Source organism: Agelaius tricolor, unplaced genomic scaffold (genome assembly GCF_023055355.1).
Source record: "Agelaius tricolor isolate 1412-34295 unplaced genomic scaffold, bAgeTri1.0.p SCAF_25, whole genome shotgun sequence".
Taxonomy (NCBI): Eukaryota; Metazoa; Chordata; class Aves; order Passeriformes; family Icteridae; genus Agelaius; species Agelaius tricolor.
Window position 1 is genome coordinate 7,000,202 of NW_027269285.1, and position 26,942 is coordinate 7,027,143.

General features: G+C 46.0%; 1 protein-coding gene across 4 annotated transcripts in view; it reads right to left on the reverse strand.

Annotated features, from left to right (window-relative positions):
• COL26A1 (collagen type XXVI alpha 1 chain) overlaps positions 1-26,540 on the reverse strand; it is a 171,996-nt gene extending 145,456 nt beyond the window's left edge. For all 4 annotated transcript variants that reach the window (XM_071447847.1, XM_071447849.1, XM_071447848.1 and 1 more), the window contains exons 1-2: positions 26,099-26,540; positions 3,022-3,144 (exon numbers count right to left, since the gene is read on the reverse strand). In XM_071447847.1, coding sequence (XP_071303948.1) covers positions 3,022-3,144; positions 26,099-26,250 — 275 coding nt within the window. In that variant the 5' untranslated portion in view covers positions 26,251-26,540. The remainder of the gene's footprint in view (positions 1-3,021; positions 3,145-26,098) is intronic.
• Between the last annotated feature and the right edge of the window lie 402 nt (positions 26,541-26,942).

The window sequence follows — 26,942 nt, forward strand, 5'->3', positions numbered from 1 at the left end:
TTAGCCACTACCAGACCTGGAATGAGCCTGACCTTGCTGAAGCCAGACTTCCAGAAATCCCAAAAAGAGAGACTGGTACAGACAAGGTAAGGAGGAAACAGAAACAAGTAGGGCAGCCAGGCTGAGTTTTGTGCTCTTCATCTTCTGCAGGGATTTTCAGAGACCTGTCAAAGGAAGCTGGTCAGGTTGGTGGCTGATAAACCCTTACAAGCCCTTTCAAAGCCAGTTTCTTAACAGGAAAGGCACTACACTACCTTGTGCCTTTGGGAACTGTTTTCCTTATTTCTGCCCTTTATGCACGAGGAGTTATCATCTCAGAACAGGAGATGGGGTTTACCTGAATTAGGAGAGAGATTGGTGTTTCTTAAAAAGACAATACTCATTTTGGCAAGAGAGGAGGAAAAAGATTTTTTTTTTAAATGTAGTTTTAGAACTGCAGCTCGGCTCCGAGAAAAAAAAGAAAACCACTTCAAGCATCCCTATGGGCTGGGAACAGAGCAGTGCTAGGCTGCTGTGTGCTCAGAAAACAACACCAATGTCACACAGCCTGGCTCAGGGTGCCAAACATTGCCCACAGCAGCCACACGTCACAAGAGTCACCATTTTCAGCAGCTGTTCCCATTCTCTTATCAAAGTCAGGTGCATTGCTGAAAACAAGCAACCACTTATAAAAGATGTCTTGACTGGGGATAACTTATCAAACAGCCCATTCAACTCTCAGATCTCAGATCCCACCTTTGCTGTTACTCTTTCTTGGGGCTCTCCCTTTCTGACAGTGGCAGTAGGGGAAATTATCAAGGACCTGTTTTACCTCTAATGATAACTGGATGAGTTCCAGCATTTTGTCAGCAGCTTTCTGAGAGATCCTTGGGAAAGAGGTGCAGGGTCTTTCTCTACTTTATGCAAGAATGTCATGCAATATGTGCCTAGAGGCATACAGGCATTTCCCTGGAAGGGTTCCATACTCTTGTCCTGCATTTCCTCCCAGCCCAAAGGGAACAGAGCACTGATGTACTCCCATCTCTTCAGGAAGGTTTCTCCATAGTGATCATCTTCCAAAAATGCAGCTCCTGTTAGCTGAGCTTTCACCAGCTGAGATCTTGAATATTTAATAACCCCGGCTTCTTTCCATGATATTTTCACACAGAAAGAAAAATTGAGATGTCTTCTGCTGTTCTGCATTGTCTCCAAACAATTGGACTCATCAGGCAAACAAACCAAACTACATTTGAAACTGAAAATGTTCCATGAACAATGTCACAACAGCACACACTACTCCTAAAGTCTCTGGGTTAATGTAAGAATCAATGGCATCAATCAACTGCAGGGGCCCACAAAAAGAATTTTTATTAATAACATGATCAAATGTTTGGTTCTTATGAAATTCCAGTTGTGTTAAAAATGAAAAATAACTAAGATTTTTGGCAAGTTTAGGAGACAAGGTGAAAGCTCACAAGTTTCTAATGACAATTATGTGCCTAAAAAGCCTGGGAAATTAAAAAACTTCAACAGAAGTTTGGCCATGACAGTGTAAAATATGAAGTGTTTCAACCACAGCCTTGCATAAAGACAAAAGAGACACCAAAGCAGATATATTACAAGTGAAAAAACTGAGACTGACCACTGGCCAAGTGGAAACTGGAGAACCAACAATGGGAACTGCCCCATGCAATATGTGAGTTCTAGATGAAGTGTCACAACAACAGGGAGGCGGGGCTCAGCCTGCAGTCACCTTCTGGCCAGGTTATCAACTACAGGAGGACCTCAACCAGTGCCCTGTGGGTGAATTGGTAACAACAACAATAAAATGACTGAGTTCTGTGAGCTAAGTTATGGCTTGTCTGTTTGGGAAATTGTTTTAGAAGCTAGGTGCAAATTTAGAGCACAATGGCTTTTTTGCCCCAATTCCCAGCTGGGTGGGTAACACTATTCTGCTCTGAGAATGCCTTTCAGAGAAGGCAAAGCACAACAATGCAGACATTTGACTGAAAGGTGATAGCTGGGGACAGTTCATTCACACTTTTTTTCCCTTCTTACATGTAGGTTCCAAGACTATAAATGATCAAAAGGCAAAGCAGGCTCAGAGCAAGTTTTTGACATGTAGCTGTTTTTAAGCTTTGTTTCTTGTCTGAGGAGAGGACATTCTGAGGTGTCTTTAAATGGTACTGAAATCCAGGAAGTCTAAAGAAATTCCACCCTGAAAGTTACAGGGCACATTACCTTTGTTCCCCATTGCCTGTAAGGGATTTGATCACAGCTTTCCAGGGTATGTAATCAATATTTCCACTACAGCCCTGAGTGTGGGGACTTGGTACCAACAAGTCCCACAGAACCAGTGGGGTTAACCCACTAGTCAGTGCTGGGGCTGACCCAGCATCCCTGCTCACCCTGTCCACTCACACTGAACATTTATCTGCTTTCATGCCTGACCAGCAGCAGCCTCCTGTGTGGAGAAGCACAAACTGGCACTCCAGCCTGAGCTAAACTCTTTCACAGAACTTGTCCTAATACTGATGTCTTTGAATTGAACTATCTGCCCCCAGGCTGAATTTGCTCCCCTTTTGTAAATGAAACTGATGTTGTCACATAACTCCTACAATAGAAGTCACTTAATGAAAAAGAGAACTTTATGTTTCAAGCATCTTGTGTAAGATTATATCACCCAAATAAATAGGAGAATGTGTATTATGGGGGTTCATGGAAACATTCCTGTATAAAAGATGTAATATTTACCCCTCAATGTGCTTGATTTGTGGGAGCCTCCACCTTGCACAGAATAAACAATGTCTCCTTTCTAAATTAGACCTGTCTGTGTTCAGGGAGCTCCTAAACCTGGAAGCAATGCTACACTTACCTTCACCTGTGATTTCCCTGCAGTTACCACCAGTGGTGCTCCTCAGTCACAGCCCCCCAAAGCAGGACATCCCAGCTGACCCTCAGCCCTCTCTGCAGCCCTCACCAGCCACCAACCCAAGGGGAAGGGCAGCAGGCTTGGGCAGCATGAGACATGAAGATTTTTACCTGACTAAGTTGGCACAAGGTCCTGGCCAGCGGCAGCTCTGATAAACTCTCTGGATCACCGTTTCTGACCCGTTCTGCACCTGGCAGGAGACTGTCCTTGTCACTGTGTAGTGACACCAGTGCCTGCAGAGAGAGAGGACACACGTTAGTGAGCCCCAGTGAGACAGCCAGGGAACCAACACACACCAGACTGCAGGAAGAACAGACCAAGAATCTGGGGGTGGGGTGGTTTCTTCTGCCAGCCATAGCCAGGCTGACTTGCAGTCTTCACTTCTCACCCCACCCTCTCCTTCCAAGAGCTGCAGAAAGATTCCCAGCTCCTGCCAACCTGAACCACAGATCCAGTAATGTCTCTTGCTTGGTTGTCAGAGGCCAGAGTTTTACAGTGCATAATTTAGTTCTGTGACTTATCAGAAACAATAGGACTTGGAGGAAAAAAAGACATGTTCCAAATCTCCTGATAGTCAGCTCCCATTGTACTGGTCCTAATTCCACCCTGCTTGTTATGGTATCATTCCCCAGCCTCCCACCATTCTGAACAACAGCAGAGTAGGAAAGTTCTGCTTTTTGGTGTGGTGGAGTTCTCTGTCAGCAGGGCTTGAACAAGCTGGGTGCTGAACAAGTCCTGTTGTTGTCCTGCTGAGGTTACTGCCTAAAAATGGGCAAGGGAAAATGCAGGGGAGGGAGGGATGAGTGTCTCACACTGTCAAGAGAGAGAGAGACAGACCCCTCACTGCAAGGTGTATGAGACAGAAGGAACTACAGTGTTAGCACAGGGAATTCAGACCTAAAGACCCTTCAGGGACCTTCTCTAAAAAACAAAAAAAGTTTTAGGTTCTAGGGACATGCTTGAGGGGACACAAAAACTTTTCCCATTGCAAGTATTGCTCATTTTGCCAAATATTGGTTCACTTTTCTGTGAATATTTTGGTGTGGAATGTTTTGTGATGCTTTTGTACATCAGTGTAGTTAACAGGTTTGAGAGTCACTTTCCTACTGACTGGGGATCAGAACTGGGGTCACTGTGGGACATGGAGACACCAGCCTGTGCTCCAAAACACACCCAGTGCTTGTGTAAGCATTCCCTGCTGAACCAGAGCCAGAGTCCTGGCTCCTCATCTATCTTAGAGCAAGAGCCCTCAATAGAGCTGATCCCTTCAAGCACCACAGTGACTCCCCAACCTTGCACACCAAAAATCAAAGTAGAAATGCACCTGCACATCCCCTTCTCCTTCCCTAAACCACCTCCTCTCTGTCAGTTTCCCCAGAACACACAATTTACAGCATTTGTTGCTTTTTTTTTCCCCTTTTTGCATTCCCCTCCCATCTCCACAGGAATCCCTGCTCTCTGGATAGCTCCCATTTCCATGAATAGGAGGCACAGATGCCAGCACCACATGGGGCCAGCGGGCTGCTCGATGACCCTTGGGCTACAGCCGGCCAGGAGGGCTGGGACACCCAGGGAGGGGTGGCTCTGTGCCACTGCCACCAGCCCAGCAGCAGGGACAGGGCTCAGCTTGCAGCTTTCCCTGAGACACTGCTCCTGCTCACCAGAAACCCCCCTGGACTCCTCAGCAGGGAGTGTGCACTGTGGGCACACCTGAGGTGACCCCAGGTGAGCAGGGAGGTCTTTCAGAACCACTTATCTCACATTTGTCAGGGATCTGTGGTGTGTAAATAGGGATTAGGCACTGGAGTAGCCAAATTTCTCTACTGACATCTGCAGCATCAAAACAAGGGGGGAAAAGATGAAGTTAATGAAGCTTCAGATCACATGATGACATCAGATCCTTTAATGGGCTCAACAGAGCTTCCATACAAAGTTTAGGGAACAGGACCAGGAGAAACAACAGGAGCTAAAGGCTGAAAATGTGATAATTCAAAGTGAAGTTTTCTTTTACCTTTCACTTGCACACTTGGTGCAATCAGCCATTTGGTCTCTCCAAGCCTGAGTCATGGGGTTTGTCCAGGCTGGGGTAAAATCTCCTCATGACATGGGAATAGCCAGTTGAGCACAGAAGGAAAAGCAGCCAGGAGAAAGGGTGAGAACAAGAGGGGTTGGGAAAATCACAGCCCTGCATTCCCAGAATTCCCAGAATGACCAGGCTGGAAGAGACTTTCAAGATCATCGAGTCCAACCCAGCCCCAGCACCTCAATTAAACCCTGGCACCCAGTGCCACATCCAGGCTTTGTTAAACACACCCAGGGATGGGGACTCCAGCACCTCCCCAAGCAGACCATTCCAGAACTTTACCACTCTTTCTGTGAAAAACTTCTTCCTAATATCCAACCTATATTTCCCCTGGCACAGCTTAAGGCTGTGTCCTCTGGGTCTGTCAGTGCTGCCTGGAGAGAGAGCCCAGCCCCAGCTGAGCACAGGCACCTTTCAGGGAGCTGTAGAGTGATAAGGTCACCCCTGAGTCTCCTTTTCTCCAGGCTGAGCACCCCCAGCTCCCTCAGTGGTTCCTCAATCACTCCAGGAAGTGAGAAGCTCCCCAAGGCTCTCCATGCATTGCCTTCCTTGCCTGAAGCCTGGGTTTGCCAGGCTGAACAGGACTGGCAGCTCATGGCAGGGTAACAGATCCTTCACTCAAATCCAGGGACAGCACACTTATCACCTCACCTCCAAAGCAGAAACACCAATGTGGGCATAAAAAAAAGGGGCAGACCCCAAAGATACTCAGCTAATCAAATGTGAGCACTGATTTCTCCAACTTCTCTCTTTACCAATGGAAGAGAGGGTTTGGTTACAAAGGTACCCACAGCCAGGAGTGAAAGGTACATCACACTCTTGGCTTCCCATAAATAGCATAATTTTCCTACAAATACAACTTTTAGGGCTTTTTACTGTGGCACACAGGCAGGTGAGACAAAAACAGGAACACAGCTGGTCAAGGATGCATTAGGACATGCAGCCTGGAACTCAGTGCAGATAAAATAGCACAGTGATTACAAAAGAAAGACAGACAGACAAAACCATCCCAAAACTTCCCTTTGCAAGCCAAAAGTCAGCAAGAACAGCCTCCAGAATGCAAGCAGGCTTCAGACAACGTGATGAAAGGCCCCATCATGGCTTACAGAGATTATAAATGACCCTTTATATTATACACAGATGCTAGGAAGGAAGGTTTAGGACTTTTACTGGCATGCATCCAGGATGGCAGAGAATATATTGCTGCTTATTCAGAAAGAATATTCCAACCAAGCAAACAAAATGATCCAAACAGCAGCTCCTTCAGGATCTCATGCATGCTCATCACCAGCATATTTAGTGTGATGTTCTGCAGCATCCCAAGGAACTGGTCCTTGCTCAGAGAGAGGAGTTTCACTTGGTCCATTTCCTCCAGCTGTTTCCAAAGAAACACCCCCTCCTCTCACACCCTATTTAATTCTTGGAAGACTTTCACAGACAACAGAGGATCTGCAGATCATGGCCTGCAAACTGCTGATTTAGACAGTTTCCTTCTGGGGCTACAGACCCAGATCTCATGTCTTGATCCCAGCTGACAATGTGTTTTTCCAGAGGGAATGGGGGTGTTGATGCCAGCAGCTATCAAATCACATTCACTGTGTAGGTTCAGAATGTTGCTGTGGACCCTTCAGGCTAAATGGAACAACAAAATCAATACTTTGCTTCCATTTGGAGATAGTCTGGAAACTCCTGCTTGGAGTTTGAACAGACCCCTCCCTCAGCAGATGCTGAGGGGTGCCTGCTCTCTGCTGACTCAGCAAAAGCAGTGATGGCTTCAGGCACCTGGACACTGGAGGGACACAAGAAATCCTCCCCTTCCAGAGCACATGGGGAACAGCCTGAGAGCATCTCACAGGACATCCAGGCTTACTCAGAAAGCTGGAGGTGCAGTTTGCTTCCAGAGGCAGACACCAGACAAAGCCATACCTGCACCCCACTGACTTTCTGATCCTCCTGCACCCATCAGGTGCTTATTGGGACTCCCAGTTCACCTCTGGAGATTCTGGATGATTTTACATCCAACAGTGAGAGAAAAGGGACTGCAGAGGGTGGAGAAGTGTAAGGTAACATACAACCAAGCTAAAATACTGTGGGTTCCAGAAGAGCCCCACACTCACATATCAAAGCTTAATTCCTGGATAGCATAGTTAGAGCAATCATTTCATGGATGGGCAGACACTGACAGGAAACTTCATCTTCCCTCCCTTCTCACCACTGGGATTTGCACAGTGTTCCCTAAGCCTACAGGGTGCATAAGAGATGTCTCCATCCATCCACCCACCCATCCTTAGGAGCACTCACACCACAACACACAGAGCCATGCCCAAAAGCAGTGTTTGCTTCTTTCCTAGTCCAAACTGCTCACTTTTCCAAGCTTCTCTTCATCCTGGGGGTCCCTGGAGGACGTTCCAGGTGGTTCACAAGAGAAAAGCCCCCTGGCTGTTTGCTGGCTCCATTTCACTGGAGAAGGGATCACAAAGTGAGCAGTGTCAGAACCACTGGGCTGGACTGATCAGGACCCAGCAAGGGCTGGTGAATCGGGATTGTGCAGCTCAGAATGGAAGTGGCTGCATTCCTGCCTAATCACCTCTGTCAGAGAGGTGACAGTTCAGCACCACACACAAACCCAGGGCTGCCTGCCCTGCTAGGGACAGACCTACAGCAGGCACCACCTCCCCCATGGGAGCTGATGCTCTCACTGGACTGAAAGACACGGCTCCAGCTCCTGAAATCCGTGGTCTCCCATCACACCACACTCCCACCAGCTCAGAACAGCTTCCAGCAGAAACAATCCCCCCAGCTGGGCTCTGCACAAAGCCATTTGTAGAGCTGAGTAAAATGGTGTGGGTTTGGTAAAGAGTTAACTGGACAAGCCAGAAGGAAGAGAATTCTTTCTGAGAGTAGGAGAACACTTCATATGCAGGATGGTTTCATCAGCACCTGTTCCATGTGTTTGGGCACAAACTGACCCTCCCCACTCTCAATAAATATGACAGAAGTCTCTTAGGAAGGTTGGCATTTCTGATGCTTGTGATTTGCCCTAAAGCTTTGTCCTGTGTAAACAACTGCACTGAATTATCTTTTTTGTTTCCATAAGGATAACACACTGTGTGTTATACTTAGCAGAGATCAACATTTAGGGCACAGAAAACAGTAGGAGTGTTTTGATAGCTAGGTAGATTTCCCCAAGTTTCCTCATAACATTTTTCACTGGAGCTATCAATTTCCCTGCAATCCTAGTGAGGAATTTCAATAAAATCAGAAGGTCACTGACTTTCACTGGGAAAAAGTTGCTATTCTGACTCAATGAAAGCAAACTGTGCCCTTTTCTCTGTGTAAATAGTACAGCATCCCATTTGCTCTGCCAGAACAGCAATCCATACACTCTGTGCTGCAGCCCAGCATTAGGAGGGGTTAGTTATTTATATATTCCCTTGAGGCCAGGAGTAGAAGTTGCCCTCTACATTCCAAGAAATCCAAATTCAAAGGCTTCCAGGCTCTCTGGGTTATCTCTTCCTGAACCATCCACTTCTATAAAATCACATTATTCCTTTCTTATTCACAAATACACACCTCCCTGAATGTGCTTTGACTCTCATCAGGATCAAGTTTACCAGCTAATTCAGTTGGCTGGGACCAGGTTACTTTTTACTGCTGTGACCTGGCTAAAGAGGAAACCATCCCATCACATGTTACTGGAAAGCTCAGATAAAAGCCAAGTTGGGCTTAAGTTCCCCCTGTTCTTGGCTGTATTCATGCTCTCCCCAGGTAACTAGGTTTTAGGATCAAGGCTGTCATCCAGCTCATTGTCCAGCTACAAAATTCAATTGTAACCAGCAGTCTCCACACTATTGGAATGTTCAGTGTTGATGGATTGATTCAGGATTGCCTGTACATAGATGGACCTTTGCTAAGGAACCCATGAAAGACCACCTGGCAGGGGTGAGGGGCTGGCTGTACACAGGCTTATCATGGCAGGGTTCAGTACAAAGCAGATTCTGCTCCTCCATTACAAAGTTTTAAGAGGCCTGCAAGTCAGAAGCCACGACAAGCCACAGTAATCTTGCTGTCAATATTGATGTTTTACGCATGCCTTACTCCCACTGAGCACTTCATAGTCACTAATAGAGGTTACCCTGACTCCTGCAAAAAAAGGGAGAGAAATCTCTGTAACAGCCCATTCATTTTGGGAAAGGAATAAAACTGGAAGGCTGCTGGTGTTTCTGAAGCCAGACAGCAGCAGCCATTTGAAGCAGCAGAGAGCCAGAGGCACGAACATGAATAAGACAAGTTCCAGGTCTCCCACTCTGCTCTGTTGGTCAGACAAAGGTTGGAAGGAACTCCAATCTCTCTGCACACACCACCACTCCACCCCCACAATAAGAGTCTGAACAAAGTGGCCATAAAAATAAGTTCTGGCTAGCAGAGTAAGATGGGACAATTTATCTAGGAACCTCTCAAAAGCATAACCCTTCCCCAGGGGAGCAATATGTTCTGTGCTTTGTGCACTTCAAATACTCACTTGCCAATAACAGCCTTAAGTTTTCCCACACAAAGTGCATTATCAGAGCCTGCTGGAGGGAGTTTAGTCCTAGAGGAATCTTTACCTGAGGAGGAAAACACAGTTCAGTCTGCACACAGCTTCAGCCTCAGTCTTCAGAAAGCTCTGCAGCCAAGCACATTTAACTGTGCTTTCCTTGCTTTGTTTCATGCAGGGATGACCCTCCAAAAAGCACTACCTTGAGGGCTGAGTTTTCTTCAATCCATAGGAAACTGCATTAGATTTTACCTTATCCTCCTGCAGCCACTGAAGTTACAGGGGCTAAGGGAAAACCTCTCTGTTTTGGAATTATTAAACACCTAGAAGCAGCATAGCTAAATACCAAGGAACATGTGTGCAACTCTTCTTCAGAGATAAGGAGGGATCCAGCTCCCAGAGCCACATTCAGCTCCTTCAGCCATGAGAACATCCCTCCTCTCTTCTAATTTTCAAACTCATTCATTAGGCACCTGCCAGATAAGAACACTCACCTGTTACACACCCTTGTAGAGCATCAGCACTGATATTAATGAAGGATAGAACAGAGGGAGATGAAGATTTAAGTGTTGATCAGGCAGGGAGTATCAGAAACAAACTGATCACATTCAAAAGTCCCTCTGAGCCTACATACCTGTTTGTGTGTAAGGGCAGAGGGCACCAAGAATATTCCTCCAGCATAAAGTCCCTCTGATTCAGAGCCAGTACCCATCTCCTCTCAGTTTGCCAGTGACATGTTCCAACTGAATCAAACCATAAATATGGTTGACCTGAACCATAATTACCTTCAGCAGTGAAATGAAAGAAGTTAGTCCATGACTGAGTGCTCAGAAATAAAAGGGGGCTTCACCCCTTTGAAGTTCTTTGCTTTTACAGACATTCTTTTACACACTGCAATGTTTTGCTGCTCCCTCCCATGAGCTTATCACAATCAATGAGAAGACAGTAGTTTCCAGTGTTCTCAGAGGGAGGAAAGAGGAAATGTACCAAAATATCCATGGAATCTGTCTTTGTTAGACTGACTTGGTGGAATTTGGCATTTGATATCCATGCAGCGTGGAAATCATGCACAATTACAACCAAGTATGTCATTTTTGCAGCATTAAAAACTGCTTGAATTAGAGTCTTCCAAAAGAAGAACCTGAGTCTAAACATTTGTGCACAGCTGGATAACATGGTTGTAGATAGGTCTAACACCTCCACACTGTGAATACATCCAGAGAACTGGGTTGTTCATTCCTAAAAAGCCTGACCTTGAAAGGAGGGGTGGGATCACAGGAAAAAAAATCCTTAAGACCTTGATTGAAAGTAGAGAGCTGGGATTTGGCAGTAGGGATTTGGCAGACCAACTGTCTGTCTGAAACAGATCCCTGTGGTCTAAGTCTACATTTGGTACTTGTCTGTGTCCTCCTCTGAGGGTCTGATCTAGAACTGGTTAAGCTGAGGACAGTGACCCTGATCCTCATTATAAGCACCAGACTAACTTTGATAAAAGTCAATACATCTGAGTTTAGAACAATTCATTCAGAATTAAGCTCTAAATTTGATTTAGCAAGAAGTAGAGTGTGAATTTTAAGTAGAAGAACAGGGCACTGACACACACCTGCTTGTCCTCAAAACCTTTGCAGAAAAGAAAACATTAAGAAAAGCAGTATAAGGAGTCACTGACCCTGTCAGAGCATCCTGTGCTTTACTACTGCTCTTGTTGTGGCTACAGCTGCTCCTCCACCATCCACAAAGGCAGTGCCCATGGCTGTCTTTAATTCCCCTTGTAACAAAACACTTTGCACAATTCAGTCCTCCAAAAGGGACAAATCAGGCTCCTGCTGGTTTCAGCATCTCCTTAAGTGCCACCCTTTGCCCTACAAAGCCTGTATCTGCATCAGCAGCCAATCTGCAGGGATTGGACAGGGCCTACTCCCAAATTTGTTTTGTTTTTTTGCTTATAGAGCTCTGTACAGACAACAGAGCATCTTTGTGCCTCCCATTCAGCCCTCTGGTGCCAAACTCCCAGCACTTACCAGCAGCAATGAATGCCACATGCATGACAGGAACACAGGCACTTGGCCTAAATGAAGCAGTGTTTTTCATTAACATTATACTGGCACCAAAAACCACAAACTACAGCAAGAACAAAAGGCAATGTCAAAAGGACAGTGTTGAGTGTATAAAAAAAAAATTAAGATGGCATGATCAAGCTTCCTACTATTGCATGATGTTAATCTGCTCATGTAACATGCATGTTTTGGGTTTTTCCTGGAGCTGAACAGTTGGGATATTGCTGCACTGGAGAAGGTACATCCTTTTGATAGCTAGAAACAAACCAAAAAAATATATATAGAAAGAGATCCCACAAACAGCACATTGCTTTCTATTTAGAGCAATACAGATGTGTTTTCCTTATGTTTTCAACTGTCAGAGCAGTGAGCCCCAAATGTATCAAAAACCAGATTAAAGTTTTAACTTCAGATTCACAGGTCTTAGGATGCAACTGGAAATACCTGCACAAACAGCTGTGTGAGGTAAACTGAACCCACAACTCTTCTAGCAGCACCCCTTCCACCTGCCCACTTCTCTTTTCCTGTGCCACATTCCAATTTTTTCAGTCTAGGTCTTCAATTTGGTCAGCAGCTTGTACAGGAATTTGTGGGCTCTGGTGTACAAGGGACTACAAGCAGACATTTCTAAGCAGTACCTACCATGTGGTTGTCCATCCCTGGTGGGAACAGGATTTCATGGGCCAAGGCACCTCTTCCAGAGTGAAGCTGCAGCAGCTGTGCAGGCTCACTCCTGGTTCAGGTGGCTGCCAAAGAGCCAGACCTGACACCAACCCCACTGAAACCACCAAGGGAACAGCCTTTCCTCAAGTGCAAGAAAACCCCACAGTTTTCTAATATTTCCTGTGCTGGAGGAGGTGATTAGAAACAATAGGCCAGTCTAGACAAATCCATCTTCTTATTTTGCTTGGAGACCAACATTTTCTCTTCTTCCTTTTACATTCTCACATTAGCCACTTGTGTTCAGTGAGGCAGCTGAAGCTCAGGTACCTGTGAGCCAGCATCTGCACCAGGCCTCAGACAAGACTCCAGGAAGATTCTTTTGGGGACAGCTGTACCCCACAAACACATCAGCACCTCAAGAGCAAAGCACTTTTCTCCAGTAACTGCTCTACCAGTCTGTGCTGTGTGCTGTAGATAAATCAGGCTTTTACCCCCAGACCAGCTCAAGATTGCCAGGATGAGCCACATAAGACCCAGTTCAGTGAAAACAAAGCCTTGGAAAACCATTCTGCCTGGGTATTCAAAGTGTTAATCAGCCTGAAAAACAAACCCCAAAGCCTGTGTGTTAATTTGCTATTTAAATTGAAAACTTTTTTATTCCATGTCTGCCATGTCTGGCACAAGGCTGTCCTGGGCGTTACTACAATAAAAAATAATTTGGAAAATAATCCTATTGTTCCAGTCACACCCATGGGAGTTTCATGTGTAGGGAAGTAGGAACATCAGAACTGAGATCTGTCCTGTCATCAGAGAGCTGAGTTTGCCCTTTACAACAGCCAGTTTTGATCCAAGGGCATATTGAGAGCAGGATCAGGAGCTGAGCTAAGGCAGAAGGATATAGCAATAGCTTTAAGGTTGATAAATTCCAACTTGCCCAGGCTAAAACTCTTAAAAGCCACTATTAGCATAGCAATAGCCTTTACAAACACATGTTCACATCCATGGGTGTTAGTCTATCACATCTTTCTCTTCCTTGCTTCCCTCTCAAGCCAGTCCTTTCCAGAGCCCATGTAAATGAAGTGAATTGCTCTAAAACACCTCTTGGTTGCCAATGAGGAGCCCTTCCAAAGAGCCTCCTCTGCACTAAGTAGAGACCTCATTGAAACCTCCCTGCAACTACAGCATGGCTGGGATGAGGCAGTTCCAGTTCCACAACAATTTGCTGTATACCAGCAGCCTCCTCTTCACCTTCCTCCAGACTCCCACTCTCCTGACTCACCCATCCAATGCCACAAAAATAACTCCACAGGGTTTGCTGGAGCTCAGCTCTTTGCACACAGAAGTCCCAAACCCTGCTGGGGAGCACTCAGTGTTGCCTCACCAAGTTCTAAAGTCACTCTTCAGCAGATGGTGTGTTTTAATCACACAGAACCCACTGCACTTTGATATCTGTCTACAGACAGACTGGAAAGAGACAGCAAGAAACTAAGTGCTCTACCTAACTATTTTCAATGTAAAAGGTTTGTTCTGCTTTTAACACAGCTTCCTAAGCTTTCACTGGTTCTGGAAGCAGTCACCATACCTCATTTCTAGCCAAGAACAATTATTTGTATTCTCCTTTTAAACCCTGCTGCAACCCAGTTTGTTCATTAGAAATAAAAAGAGCTTAAAAAAAGAAAACCTTTCTCTTGTGAACAGAAACACTAACACCTTTCCCTATTATTAAAAAATTCTTGAGCAATCTACAAAACTGCTTTAGTGCCTCAGTGCTTTGGAAGCCTCTGTTTGGAAGGGAGGAGATCTACATTTCAGTATCCAGGTGGAAAATGGGTTTGATTTGGCCAAGTAATAACAGCTGAAGAAAAAAAAAAACCTTCCATAGGCTGTGCATGCACAGTAGATTCCTTAGGAATGATAACACTGCCTTGAAACATTCCCGAGGAGACACGTGGGAAACCGGATGGGGAGAAGGCAGCACTGAGCAAGAGAGGGGACAGCAGGAGGTCTGAAGGAGATACAGGCATTTGGTCAGAAAAATTCCTGCCCTGTTCTGTGCAGAATTGTACAGCAAACTCCACTAGATGGGGGTTTGCAGGGTTTCTTTGGTGGTGGTTTAAGTTAGAGATTGCCTGCCAATGCAAAAGGACAGGGCAACCTAACTGCTCCACCATGGCAAAGTGCAAAAATCCACAACTTAAAGTGTTTTAACCACAAATTGGTGAAAATTCAACCTGGTGCCCACAAGTGAACCAAACTCCTAAAGCAAAGGTTTCACAGGCATCCCTCATCCTTCTGCTGGGAATGGGAATGCCTGGAGTTACTGGCGAGAGGGTCTCGGTCTGTGTGAGCAAAGGAGTGGCTGAAACTAAAGACATTAAACACACAATACTGACAAAAGCTTGGGGCAAATTCAAGGCAAAACCATTAAAGAGAGATTAACTTTTTTTCCTTTTCTCCTATTTACACACATTTCTGCCATCAGAGAATGAAGTGTGACACAAATAGCATGCAAGATAAAAGTTTGATTCAAACAAGTAGTTATGACCTGAATTTTACCAATGGGTGACAGTTATTCTGTATTTCTGGTACCTTTTACATAGCTTGGGAACATCTTAATGTTGTTTTACTGGCTGAGGGCACACCAGCAAACCTGTGAGTGACACACAGCAACAATCTGTGTTTATTATTGCACTAAGTATGTACACAAACATCCTTCACACACAACAGCTCAAACTTGCTTGTGGTTTTTCCTCCCTCATACAAACATACATGAGAGTTTTCCTCTACACCTTTCACTGCAGTTTGGAGAAATCTTTCCATGCACTGTCTCAGCAAAGGATGGTGCCAGACTGAGCCACCCTGGAAGCAAAGCCAGCAGCTGCCATTGCCACAGCATTCACTTGAGCCATTTCTAAGCAGGTATAGAGGGATATATGAACACTGTAGTGCTGAACATCACATTAAATGGCTTTGACAGACTCACATCACGGCAGAAAAAAGTGGTTTGAGTTTCACTAGAAACCACTCTCATTCACCAATCAAAAAGGTTGGTAGAACCTCAGAGCACAGAGTGACAGAAGAACTCTTGAACTGGTTCCCCTTGCTGGAGGTATGTCCATGGGAACAGGCTGCTCACCTATCCAGCTGTTACTGGCAACACTTGAGCCACCAGCCCATGGGAAGTGTGTGATTCCAGTCAAATGCTTGGGTGGGGCTTGGTGTTGGTCTTTGTGGTGGTGTTTTTTTGGCTGGTTGGTTTAAAAAATCCAACCAAATGACAACAAAAAAAGCCCCAAACCACCCCCACATATGGAGTGTGTGCTGCAAATCCAACCTTGCTTCCACAGGGATGCTGAGATCCAATCCATCACCCAGACACAGGCAGCACAAGATGACTCCCAGGCTCAGCCAGGACACCAGCTGAAATGCCCAACACAAATCAACCCAGTCTCTAACTGCATTCAATTCAAGAGACAAGCTGGGATGATTCCTGTAATTTCCATATTCCCACTTTTCTCCTCCTTCTTCCCAGCCACTGTACAGCTATACAGCTTCACTCTAACCTTCCTAAAAGTTATGCAGCAACTTCTCTAAATGGTACCTGGGAGCTGAAAGTTTACCTTCAGCAAAATTCCACAGTCATTTGCAGAAGCAACTTTGAAAACCTTCTAGTTCAGATGCCAAGAACCACTTGGCAAGGCCTGACAGACATAATTAGAGAGCTTGATTGTTTCAAAGGACATTACCCAAGAAAATTAGTATGTTGCTGTGGTTCTTGAAACAAATTTACAATGGGTTTGGTTGCAGAGGTCTTGCAAGGGTTTTAGCAGACTTTTAATTACAGTATCGGGCCTCAAGTATTTTTCTAGTGCTTGGCAATATGAGATCCTATTATTTCTGCTTGCAATGCACACTCATTCAAAGCTTATCCACAGGCTGACAGCCTAAGAATTCCTACCACTCTGTAATCCAAAATTTTTGTATCATTTGTGATATACATTAGTGACTTCCAGTAACAGCTGCCCCAGAGACAGCATTTTACTGTGTGATAGTTTAAACCCTTTGGCTCGGTGCTGTATCCTGAAATACACTGCAGGGAGGCTGTAGCTTTTGCTGCAGGTTATGCTGATTTACAGCAGCATTAAGCCAAGCACTCTAACATCCTACAAAGCCAATTTGCCTTTTTGCTCTCTGCTGTATTTCAGATGGGAGCAGGGGAAGTTTGCAGCACCAGAGCCCAGGGCTGCCTTTGCTCCAAGGCCGGTGCTCTTGGGTCACACCCATTGCCACAGGCATTTGTGCCCTGAGCTCAAAGCTGCTTCTAAAGGTGTGTCCCACAGCCAGGCTCCCAAAAACCACCCTGGGGACGGGAGAGCCCCTCAGCCTGTGCCATCACCCAGCCCTCTGCTACTGGTCAGTCCAGCCTGCCCTGCTCAGCACCTCCCTCTCCCACCCCTCAGCATCCCCTTCAAACTAATCCTTCTCTGCAGAGCTCAGGCAAAGATTTAACCCCAAAGACCAATTTCAGTCATTCAGACTCAGAGAGGTGCAGTAAACAGGGAGCACAATGACCTCTACTCTGTAAGAGTGGAAGTTTATACAAGAGCCAAGTATTATCATTCATAGATTTATTATAAACTTCAGCATAAATTCATATACAGTACTTTGGATTTTGTAGCTTTCCCTCTAAGATATAACCACACCCTCGTGAAATACTCCCCAGAGCCCTCCTTTACATGAAGGGAAGTATTACTATTCCCATTTTATTTAGGGGAAAGAAAAGAGAGAGAGAACTTGCAAGTCTCAGTTCCCAGACTCTGTGCTGCTCTATAGAATATATATTGAGCATTTAAGGAAACAGTCTTTGTCTTGGGAAAGAGGGTGGAAAACAAAGCCTCATGAATCAGCCAGCTAATAATTAAAAGCAACTAAATCCAGATCACTTTAAGCTGCAAATGAGAATCTGAACTTCTCAAATGCTGAATTCCTCTGCCGACCAGAAAAGCCAGGGTCACTTGCCCAGCTGGTCACTATTGTTCTGTCCAATAAAGTTCTGGCAGGAATGCATGTTTAACAAAATACAGAGATTAGGCATAGCAAAGAATGCAGCTCCCCCCTCAGTGTTTAGGTTAGCAGGGTTTGCCATGTTGAAATACTGAAGCTTAAGCATATCAGATTTTCTCTGTCCTGTACTGCTGGTGCCAGTGACAGACACAAGCTGACAGCTCAGTTCTCAGGGGCACTGCCATTTTAGCTCTAAGTTTATTAAAAGCTGCCTAGAAAGTTCACCTCAAATCTGCAGTGGCCACTAATTAAATCAGTGTTTTCTTGGAGATATAGAATCACAATTGAGAAAAGCTCTCTGTACCTCCCCACATGCCAGAAACTTTTGAAGGGCAGTTTAAATCAAGCCATAGACTCAAGGGACCAGATTTTGAGAATTTTGCAACAAGGTAGCTCATCTTTAAGTGTTTTAGGATAGCCTAAATTTCCAAAAGGAAACTTAGCACCAGTGACTAAATACAGCATCAGAATGGCAATGACCTTCCTAACATCTGCCATAACCTGGTTCTGTCCAGCTCTCTGTCAGGAGCTCTTTAGCTCAATTTACAGCAAGGGACAACACAAAACCAGAGTGAGACACAAATGTCCCAAGATCAAGTCACACAGATGATCTGACAGAGACCATCAGAGATTTTGCAGGAACACAGCTTTTACTAAGCCAATGCTATGCACAAAGCAGCTCTGATACCTCAAATGGGCCAAGAATTTCTCAGCTCAAAGTAGAATTATATTAAATGGACAGATATTTGAGACTCATAAGTAGATTTGCAATGGATATAGTCCTTGGAGAACTGCATACAGGGAGGTTATAAATAGCCTGGATTTACCTCAAAGTTAGTGGGTTATATTCAGAGATACCAAGGATTCCTAAGTTCCCCCACAGGGGTACAGTAGCTCATGCTGGGTGAAGTTGTGGTTCATAGGTAGGAAGCATCTAAGATCCTGTTACCATGGCAGTCTCTCCTCTCCTTCTCCCTCCACAGAAAGCTGAAATATAATTTTCTGTCAGAGGCACACAGTAAATCTGAAACAGGTACAGCTGAGATCCAGACCTGCTGACATGCAGATCTAGGTGTTTCTTCCAGGAGAGCCTTTTTGACTCATCCTAGCACAGCAACAGAAACCTTATTTTAGCTGGTATTGTTTTCACTGCCACTGAAAATGCAAACAACTCAACATTTGAACAAGATACAGTGATGAGACAAAGAGCCAGACAGCCAACATTGAGCAGGGTTGCAGAAACCAGACAGGTTCTGGGGAAGCACAAGACAGAATCAGGCAAGAAGAAAGCCAGGAAGCCAAGCAACCCAAGGCAGGCACAAGAGAAGTGGCATCAGATGAAAAAGTCTTTTTCTTTAGGGAAAACACAGGCAGAATCTCCCTTGGGTTGAAGTGTTAAATTCATGTGGGGAGAGCTGTCACCCATTGCTGCCTCAAACGAGGATTTGAAAAAGCTCCCTGTGCTCTGCTGTGTTTACAGCAATAATGAGAGCCTGGAGGAAGGGGTTAGAAACATCTGAGTTTAATAAGGGCTAAGCAGCACACAGCAAAAAAGAAATGTCTGCCCTTCCGTTCAGGGCTACCACACCCCAGCGAGCACCGGCACCGCGGGCAAGGGCAGCCCAGCGTGGAGACGTGATGTCATCCATCCCCCAGCCCCTGTGCCCTGCCCCTCAACAGGAGCAGCAGCTCCCACCAAGCTCAGAGCTCCCAGCACCACACTCCTGAGCAACTTAGCAAAGTCCTGGAGGCAAAAAGCAGATTTGGTTGACCCCAGGCACAAAACAAAAAGGGAAGGTTTTGTGTAGCGCCTTAACTGAGCAGCTCCATCTCACCAGGTCATCCCAAGAGGGCAAAAGGAGTATTTAGCTCATTTAGCACTATGCAGCTGCCTTTTCTTAGTCCTAAACAGCTCTAACATCCAACATGCACAGGGGAAGGGGCATCCTGTTCCCATTTCTCACATAGAAGACAAGAACCTTAGTACTGAGGTCCTGCAACTGAATTTGCTGTGCCCCCTTCCTCACAGTCCACCCCAAAACTGTCCTTGCATGAAACAGGCACCTTTCATGAAACACCTTGTCCTATACTACCTTTACAAGGCACACTCTTTCCACATCCTTGGTCTTTTTATTCCATTAAAAAGTGGAAATCAGGAATCAAGAGCCTTGTCCAACAAACACACCTCCTCTCCAGAGTGCACATACACACACACAAAAGAGGTGGGGGGACATCCAGAAGAAACAGAACTGGACCTGTTCTTAACTCTACAGACTCAGTCTAACTTGGTTACACAACCACATCCAGGGAATACTCCCCTGCCTCATGATTTCACTGCACTGGCATTTCTGAGATGCTCTGAGCAAACACATGCCTGCATGCAGCACAAATGCTGCAAAGAATATCACTTCCACCCAGTTCCTAGGGGCAGAAAAAGTGGAATTTATTAAAAAGACATTTGACTACATAACCTGATGTCAATATTGGACATGAATTGGTCCCTTCTATGCAGTGGTACCTCACTTTAGCTTTAATGTTTTGACAGATGGTTTGTTTGCTCAGCACAAAGGCAGGTGGCTGGATAAGAACAGCCTTACTCAGCTCTGGGAGGATGGACAGGAGACACAAAGCAAACCACAGAGGCAAAGAGAAGAGTCCTGAATAAGAGAATCTCATAGATACTGTCTCTTCTCAGTCTCCAAATCAGCTGTTATGATTTTGAGTAGCAGATTCTCTTTCCCAGATAAACTACATCAATGTGGAAGAGGAGACTGACCTGTTGCAAACATGAAACATTGTGAAACTGCCTTCAGCTTTTGTCTCAGAGGCATCCACTGTGGGAGCCTCTGGGTGAAAGCCATTTCTAGACAGATAGAAGAGGCTTCTTTCTTTGCCACAAATATGATTGCCCAGCTTTAGAAGTGGAAAAGGAGTCTGAAATCTGAAATAGTTTCCTATTTGTTGGTCCTCCCCAAAAGATTCAGCTGTTTTCAAACAGCAAGGCCTAAACCTTACAGGCAATACTTCCACCCAAGCATACTCCTCACTTACACATCTGTTCAATTCCAAAAGGAGGAAAACATTACTTATCAAAAGCAGCCAAAGCACCTAAACCATGTAATAAATTACACATAAACAAACAACCATTTCTCCAAACAAAAGGAGGCAAGGAACAAAACCAATAAGGAGCAATATCACAGTTCCTACTCTTGCTGGTTTCTGCAGTATTAAGGACTCTAATTCAGATGAGTGCTACACTGTGCATATCTACAATAAGCAAGAGATTTAGTATTATTCAGCTATATAAAAAGATGGAAAATGTAGGACAGCAACCAAATTAGTAGTATTTGCCTCTTTTCTAATTTGCAGCTACTACCCTCAGCAGAATGCTTGTGATATCTAAGTTGGCACAGGCTGGGTGTATGCTCAAAGATTCTAAATAAACATTATGCCTCAGTGGAAGTACATTAAGCACTGTCTAGATCTGCCTAATTAAAAGTGAGTTGAGAGCTTTGTGTATATTTCAGAAATGCAGTTGGATGAATTTTTGTATAATCCTACAGGAAAGGCATCTATGCTTTATAAATCAGTTAAATTTCCAGACATGCTGGAGGTCTGATGCAGAAAAGGGTCCATTACTCTGACCTAGAAGACCTAAAGCACTCCATGCTTTCAGTTCTTAATCATTATCTCAAAGTCATTCTTCATTTTCCCCCTTTATCAAGACACAGCCCAACAAAACTAAGATGTAAGTAAATATTCTGTGCTCCCAGTGTCATAGAACCACTCCCCAAGCAAAGCTGTGACATTTCTAATCTATTTCCACCAGCACTTTAGCACCCTAACAAGCTCAGCTTTGAGAAAACTAAAAAATAAGGATTATTGAAAGAAATATTTGTTCATTTATCCAAGAGGAACACAAGTTCACTGGCACCCATTGTTTTGCCTTTCTGCTCCCTTTGTTTTTTCCCCTTGAGCTGGTAAATGAAACCTACCTAAGGGGAAATCATTCACACAAGCAGCTGGAAAGGCAGGACAGTAGATTTCCTACAGGAATACAATTTACTGCAGTAGCTACAATCACATCTGGTATTTCAAAGCCATTCCAGTGTCACCAGACCCTCAGCCTACCATTGGCTCCACTGCTAATTGCATTGCAAAGTTACAGCCCTGAACCCCAGCAGGCAGATGAAGATCATATGGCTGCAGAGCCCAGGGAACAAACACCAGATAGTTCCAGGGTCTGGTGATGAGCTCAAGACCTTCTGACCTCCTGGTTACCTGGGTCAGGCACTTCAAAGCAGAATTAGAGCAGAGGACTCAGCGTGACACAAATCCCAGTTTGTTTGCTTGACATCCTCACAGTCCAGAGCAAACCAGGGACCTCAGGCAATGAGCAGACAATTAGGTGATGGAGAGAATGACTCAGAGAGCAAGATCCTGTCACTAAAAGGAGAGAGAACCACATTTGGCCAATATGTATAGTTTTGTATTCCACACCCACTTAAGAGTCACGAGAGGTTCAGAATTTGAGGCTGAAATAAGGTTCAAGTCATCTGTCTCTAGTGAAGAGAGAATTAATAAAAATCCATCAGGAAAACTCCAGATACACATTCTGAAAGTATTCTTACAGACTACATAAATAGGGATACTTATTCATAGATGACCTTTTAATATTAAGAATAGGCCTCTATCACATAAAGAGACCCACAGTTACTTAAAAGAACTAAAAGCTCACCTGAGAGGCTGGAGGTTGTTACATTTCAGTGCAGTTGTGCTGGGGAGGGTCATTTCCAGCCCAGCACAGATGTAGCTGCAGGGCCAGGCACAACACAGGCAGTTATTCTGGACAGAACACAACTACCTACAAGAGGTCCACACATGCATCTTGATCTTGAGAGGCAGACATCCAAGTGACCTGTTAGGAAACTGGTAGCCTCAAGGAATAATTGGCAACATATTTCAAGCACCAACACTTTGGGTTTCTCAGGGAAGGAAGACAAGCTGCAGTACTGGAAAGCTGGTGTCTGTTTAAACATCATTCCCACACCAAAGCAGCTCACAGAGCTTGTTTAACTATTCCATGGAATCCATGGCAAAGGGATTTGGCCCCTGATATGGAGTAAACCATTGGTAGAGGAGCAGCTGGGACCCAGGTCTCACTCTCCTGGGCTGTGCTCTGAGTCACAACATAAAATGGCCAAAGGCTACCTGGCCTTCCATGTCAAGGCCTCTGCCAAGCAAATATTGCACTTAGAGCTATCAGATATTACTTTCCTCTCCATATCCATCCTCAAGAAACATCACTGATGTAGGAATCACTGGGAATTACTGTGACCAAATGTGCAATTGCCAGTAGAATGTGGATAAGAATACCTATTTGTACAGTCCTATTAGTTGTAACATCATGGTTCTAATCTTCATTAACAGGAAGAAGTTTTTAGGCTGAAGAGTGTTTTGAAGACCTAATTGCAACAGCTGGACTTGCATCCACCCCAGAGGGCTTTTGTGATGGTACTGTAATGATCCCAGTGAAAAAATTATCATCCTACATTGCTTTTGGGTTCATGTTTTGGGATTTTCTATCAGCCACCTCCACTTCTCATCCAAAGAGGTTTCCAGTCTAAGGCCTGCCTCTATTCTCAGAAGTTTCAGACTCCCACAATTAAGTTCACAAGGACTCAATGCATGACTAATTAGAAAGAACAGGAAAATAGAATGAGGAGTTGGGAGAACACCAACCCCAAAGACAACTAACACAGAGGCAGCGTTCCTTGACAACTCAGCTACTTCCAGCATGGGAACAAGCTTCCCTTAACTCAGTTAGCAAAGCTTCTCAGAGCTTGGAGGAAGATTTCTCCTTGGCAGGCAGCCCCTCCATTCTTATGCTTCCAGTAAGGCCCACTTCCCATTCATTGCCTTAACACAGCAGCAAGTTCAAAATGCATGCACTGAATGGGAATTTCAAGCTAAATTGTGAGGCTGTTGCAGTCCATACAATGCCAGCAGACACTGGATTTCAGGCAGCACATCAGCAGTTCAATTCAAGCACATGCAAAGATAGACTGCAAGTTTCTTTGGTCTAATAACCAAGACCTGTCAACTGAAGCCAATCAGAAGTTAGAATATTCATTTAAAAAAAAGGAAACAAAGAATACATCATTACTCCAGAATAAGTATTCCATGGCTTCACTTTGAAGAATGTGAATAACAGTAATTTTTCCTCCAAATTTCCCTTCACCACCACCCCAAGCTTTTTACAGTGCTCAGGGCCTTATTCTTCTGCAGCAAACATGATCAGCAGTCCTCAGAGCTCAGGAGCCCTCTCTGAGCCAGCCTGCAACCTTGATACCAAAGGCTGTATCAGCACAAAGGACTCCAGAAACTTCTCCCCTTGGAGAAATACAGCTCTTATAACAAGTTAATTTTTAGAAAATTGATAGCAGGTTCCCAAACAGCTCAATCACTTGTTGATCAAAGACAGGAACAGACAAGTGCAGAAAGATGGTGTGTCCTATAGCAAGGAAACCTGTCCACTGTACAGCATCCCAGCAGTATGTGATGCCATGTACCAACACCTGGAGCTGCAGCAGGAGTTTTCAAGGCTCTGTCCCTGCTTATTTTTGGCTCAGAAAAGTGCCAGAAGTCACTGTACAAAGCACACACTGGGAAGGCTGAAGAAGAGAAAGTCAGAATGGCAATATAGTGCCATTAATAGCAATCACCTTCCCACCATCTTGTCTCCTCCACAGCCTCTCCAAAGCAGAGGCCAGAAAGCCTCACTGTGATGGAGCTGCTGTTGCTTCACATAATTCAGATGCTACCAAGATCCCCTGTTTCAATGGCAAAAGGGACACTGAACAACATAAAAACCCATCTATACCAGTCTGATTCAGTCCTTGAAAAAAGGCTTTGCACCCATATAGATCAATATCAATGTCAAACTCAGAGCAAAAAGCCTCACTCCTATCATGGACCATATTAAACCCAGAAAAGTCCAGCTATCCCAACCTGAAGCTGCACCCAGCAGGAGACTTCCCTCAAAAGTCCAACACTGTAGCTGGGGAAAGTTTTCCCACACAGATTTTCCCATCAGAAAGTGAAGCTGTTAGACATTTGCCAACAACAAAACTTCACCACTCAAGGGGAAATTAAAACATACAAAGATTGCTTCAACGTGTGATATTTAACTGAGCACTTGAATTTTTCTTTCACAACATCCACTGTTGATTTTTTCCTCCCTTCAATTTTTTACTTCCCCCTCTGTATTAAACTAGAATGGGAGATTCTCCCAGGGCAAAGTTCCATCGGACATAAAAATAAATCTAAAAAATCTACCAGCTTTCCCCAGCATCATTGTTTAAATCAGGTTTATGTGGTTTTACACAACACTTTATAGACTTGGAGAGAGACACATTCCCCTGACAAAGCATCAGCTATCCAAACCATTGAGGCATAGGAAAGCTGTGCAAGAGTGGGAACTGGGGAAGGTCTTTGGTGAGCAGAGTCCACACTCATGTAAGTGTGGTAGCTCTGAACAAAGATCTGCAGGCTAATAGATATGTAAGACAAATGACATGTGGTTCTCATTGCAGCTCATGCTTTGGGAAGGGGGTACCTTGGAAGAGATCCAGCTGGGATAGGTTTATCCCATTACTCTCCTATAATTTTCTGCCGTTTCAAACCCTTTGACAGTTGCTGTAGTTTAACATCACACCCCCTGCAGCCCCAGGGCTGTCTGACAGCGCAGCGGACAAAGCCACCTCCCCCCGGGGGAAAATCCGCACCATATGCGAGCCCCGTGCAAGGCACAGGGCTGGTGCCGCCCCTGCACCTCCGATCCCACACGGAAATCCACGGAGTCCGTGCCTTTTCCCAAACCCCAGGCCAAGTAAGCCGTGCTAACAGAAGCCCTCCTCCACAGCAGCACAACTCACGCAGACTAGGTATTAGCAAGGGAGGAGGAAAAGAGGTAGAGACAGGATGGACGAGCCCTGAATATTAAATCTCAAGTCCCCACTTAAGGGAATGACAGGGGGAAAAAAAAGAAAAAAGTGAAATTCAAGAACAACTGGAATCAGGTTAAGCCACTCTCTTGCTTTATACAGTGCAGCTCATTCATCTGAACAGCTGTTTCACCTCTAGAGAAATACCCAGAGAAAACAGAGGGGAGGGGGAGAAGCCTAAGCTGTTTGCTCTACTAAAGCAGTAAGATATAGTAAATCAAACCTGATTTATATTAAGTTTATAAGAAATTGGGTTGGGGTGGGGGGAGAGGAGAAGAGTGGGAGGTTTGGTTTTAAACAGCTACTTGGAAGTTGCAGCTCTTGAAGAAAGATCTGTAATTAAGGGCTTTCCTTTGTTGAGCTGAACAAGTTTCTCCTCGCAGCCGAGGGCTATAACAGTTCCCTCTGCCGACATCCCCAGCGTCCCGGCTCAGGAGGTTTTCCTGCTCCGGCTGCGCAGGGACGCTCAGCCCGGCAGAGCCCCTTCCCCTCCCCGGCGGGCTGGGCGCGGCAGGGGGACACTCTGCGGGTGTCATTTACCCAAGCTCAGCTCCTCCATCCCCCCGGAGGCGGACACTGCTGCGGGCAGGTAGGGAGCGTCCCGCGCCCCACTGAGGATGCGGGCAGCCCATCCCGGCTGGCCGAGGGGCAGCAGCCCAGCCCGCCCCTGCACCCTCCGAGGCACCGCTGCCCGCGGCTCTGCCGTGCCCGTTTGTCCCCCGGGGCCACCGGCGGGGCGCAGCCTCCTCGCCCGGAGGCGGACCCGGTCTTACTCACCGGCGACTGGCGAAGCCGCTGCCCGGCGAGCCGGAGCTCTGCTCTGGGTAGTTGTGCTGCAGGGTTGATGCTGGGAATTGATAGAGGAAGCCAGTGCCCAGCGCGCATCCGTGCAGGCAGCAGCACCAGGACAAGAAAAGAGCGAGCTGCATTTTTGCAAGAACGGGGTTTTCCTACCGCCTCCCCTTTCCCTCTTACACTGCACGGCAGGCGCAGGGCCACACCGCGCTGCCCCGGCCGGGGTCACGGCGGGGTCCCGCGGCACGGAGGAGCCCCGGGAGCGGGGAGCACGGGGCAGGGGTGCCGGGCACAGGGGATGGCCGCTCCGGCCGCCAAAGGGAAGCCCCGACCCTCGGCAAGCCGAGCCCCGGCGGCTGCGGCTGCTGCCCGCGCAGGGGGTCCGGGGCCAGCGCGGCTCGATGCTCCCAGGGCGCACACTCAGCCCCGGATGCCTTTTCAAATTTGGCGAGGTTGGCCCGACTCCGTCAAAGGGGGCGTGGGGCTTCGGCGTTAACCCTTGCCAGGCCTCGCGGCAGACCCTGCTGCCGAGGGGCTCCGTCCCGGCCCGGACGAGCCGCGCTCCCGCGGGACACGGAACCCTCGGGGCTGAGCCTTGCCCCGGGCACAGCCGGCAGCACCCCGAGGGCAGGGAGCGCCCGGGGAGCCCCAGTCCCCACCCAAACCCATCACCGACACACAGCAGAACCCATGTGTCTCCCCAGTTAACTGAGGGCCAGGTCGAAGGGAACTCACTGCTCAGCAGTGCAGCCCAAATACCTCAAAGCTGGTGCCTGCTGCTGCCACTAACACAGATAACTTCTGCTGCAGAAGTTACACAGATAAA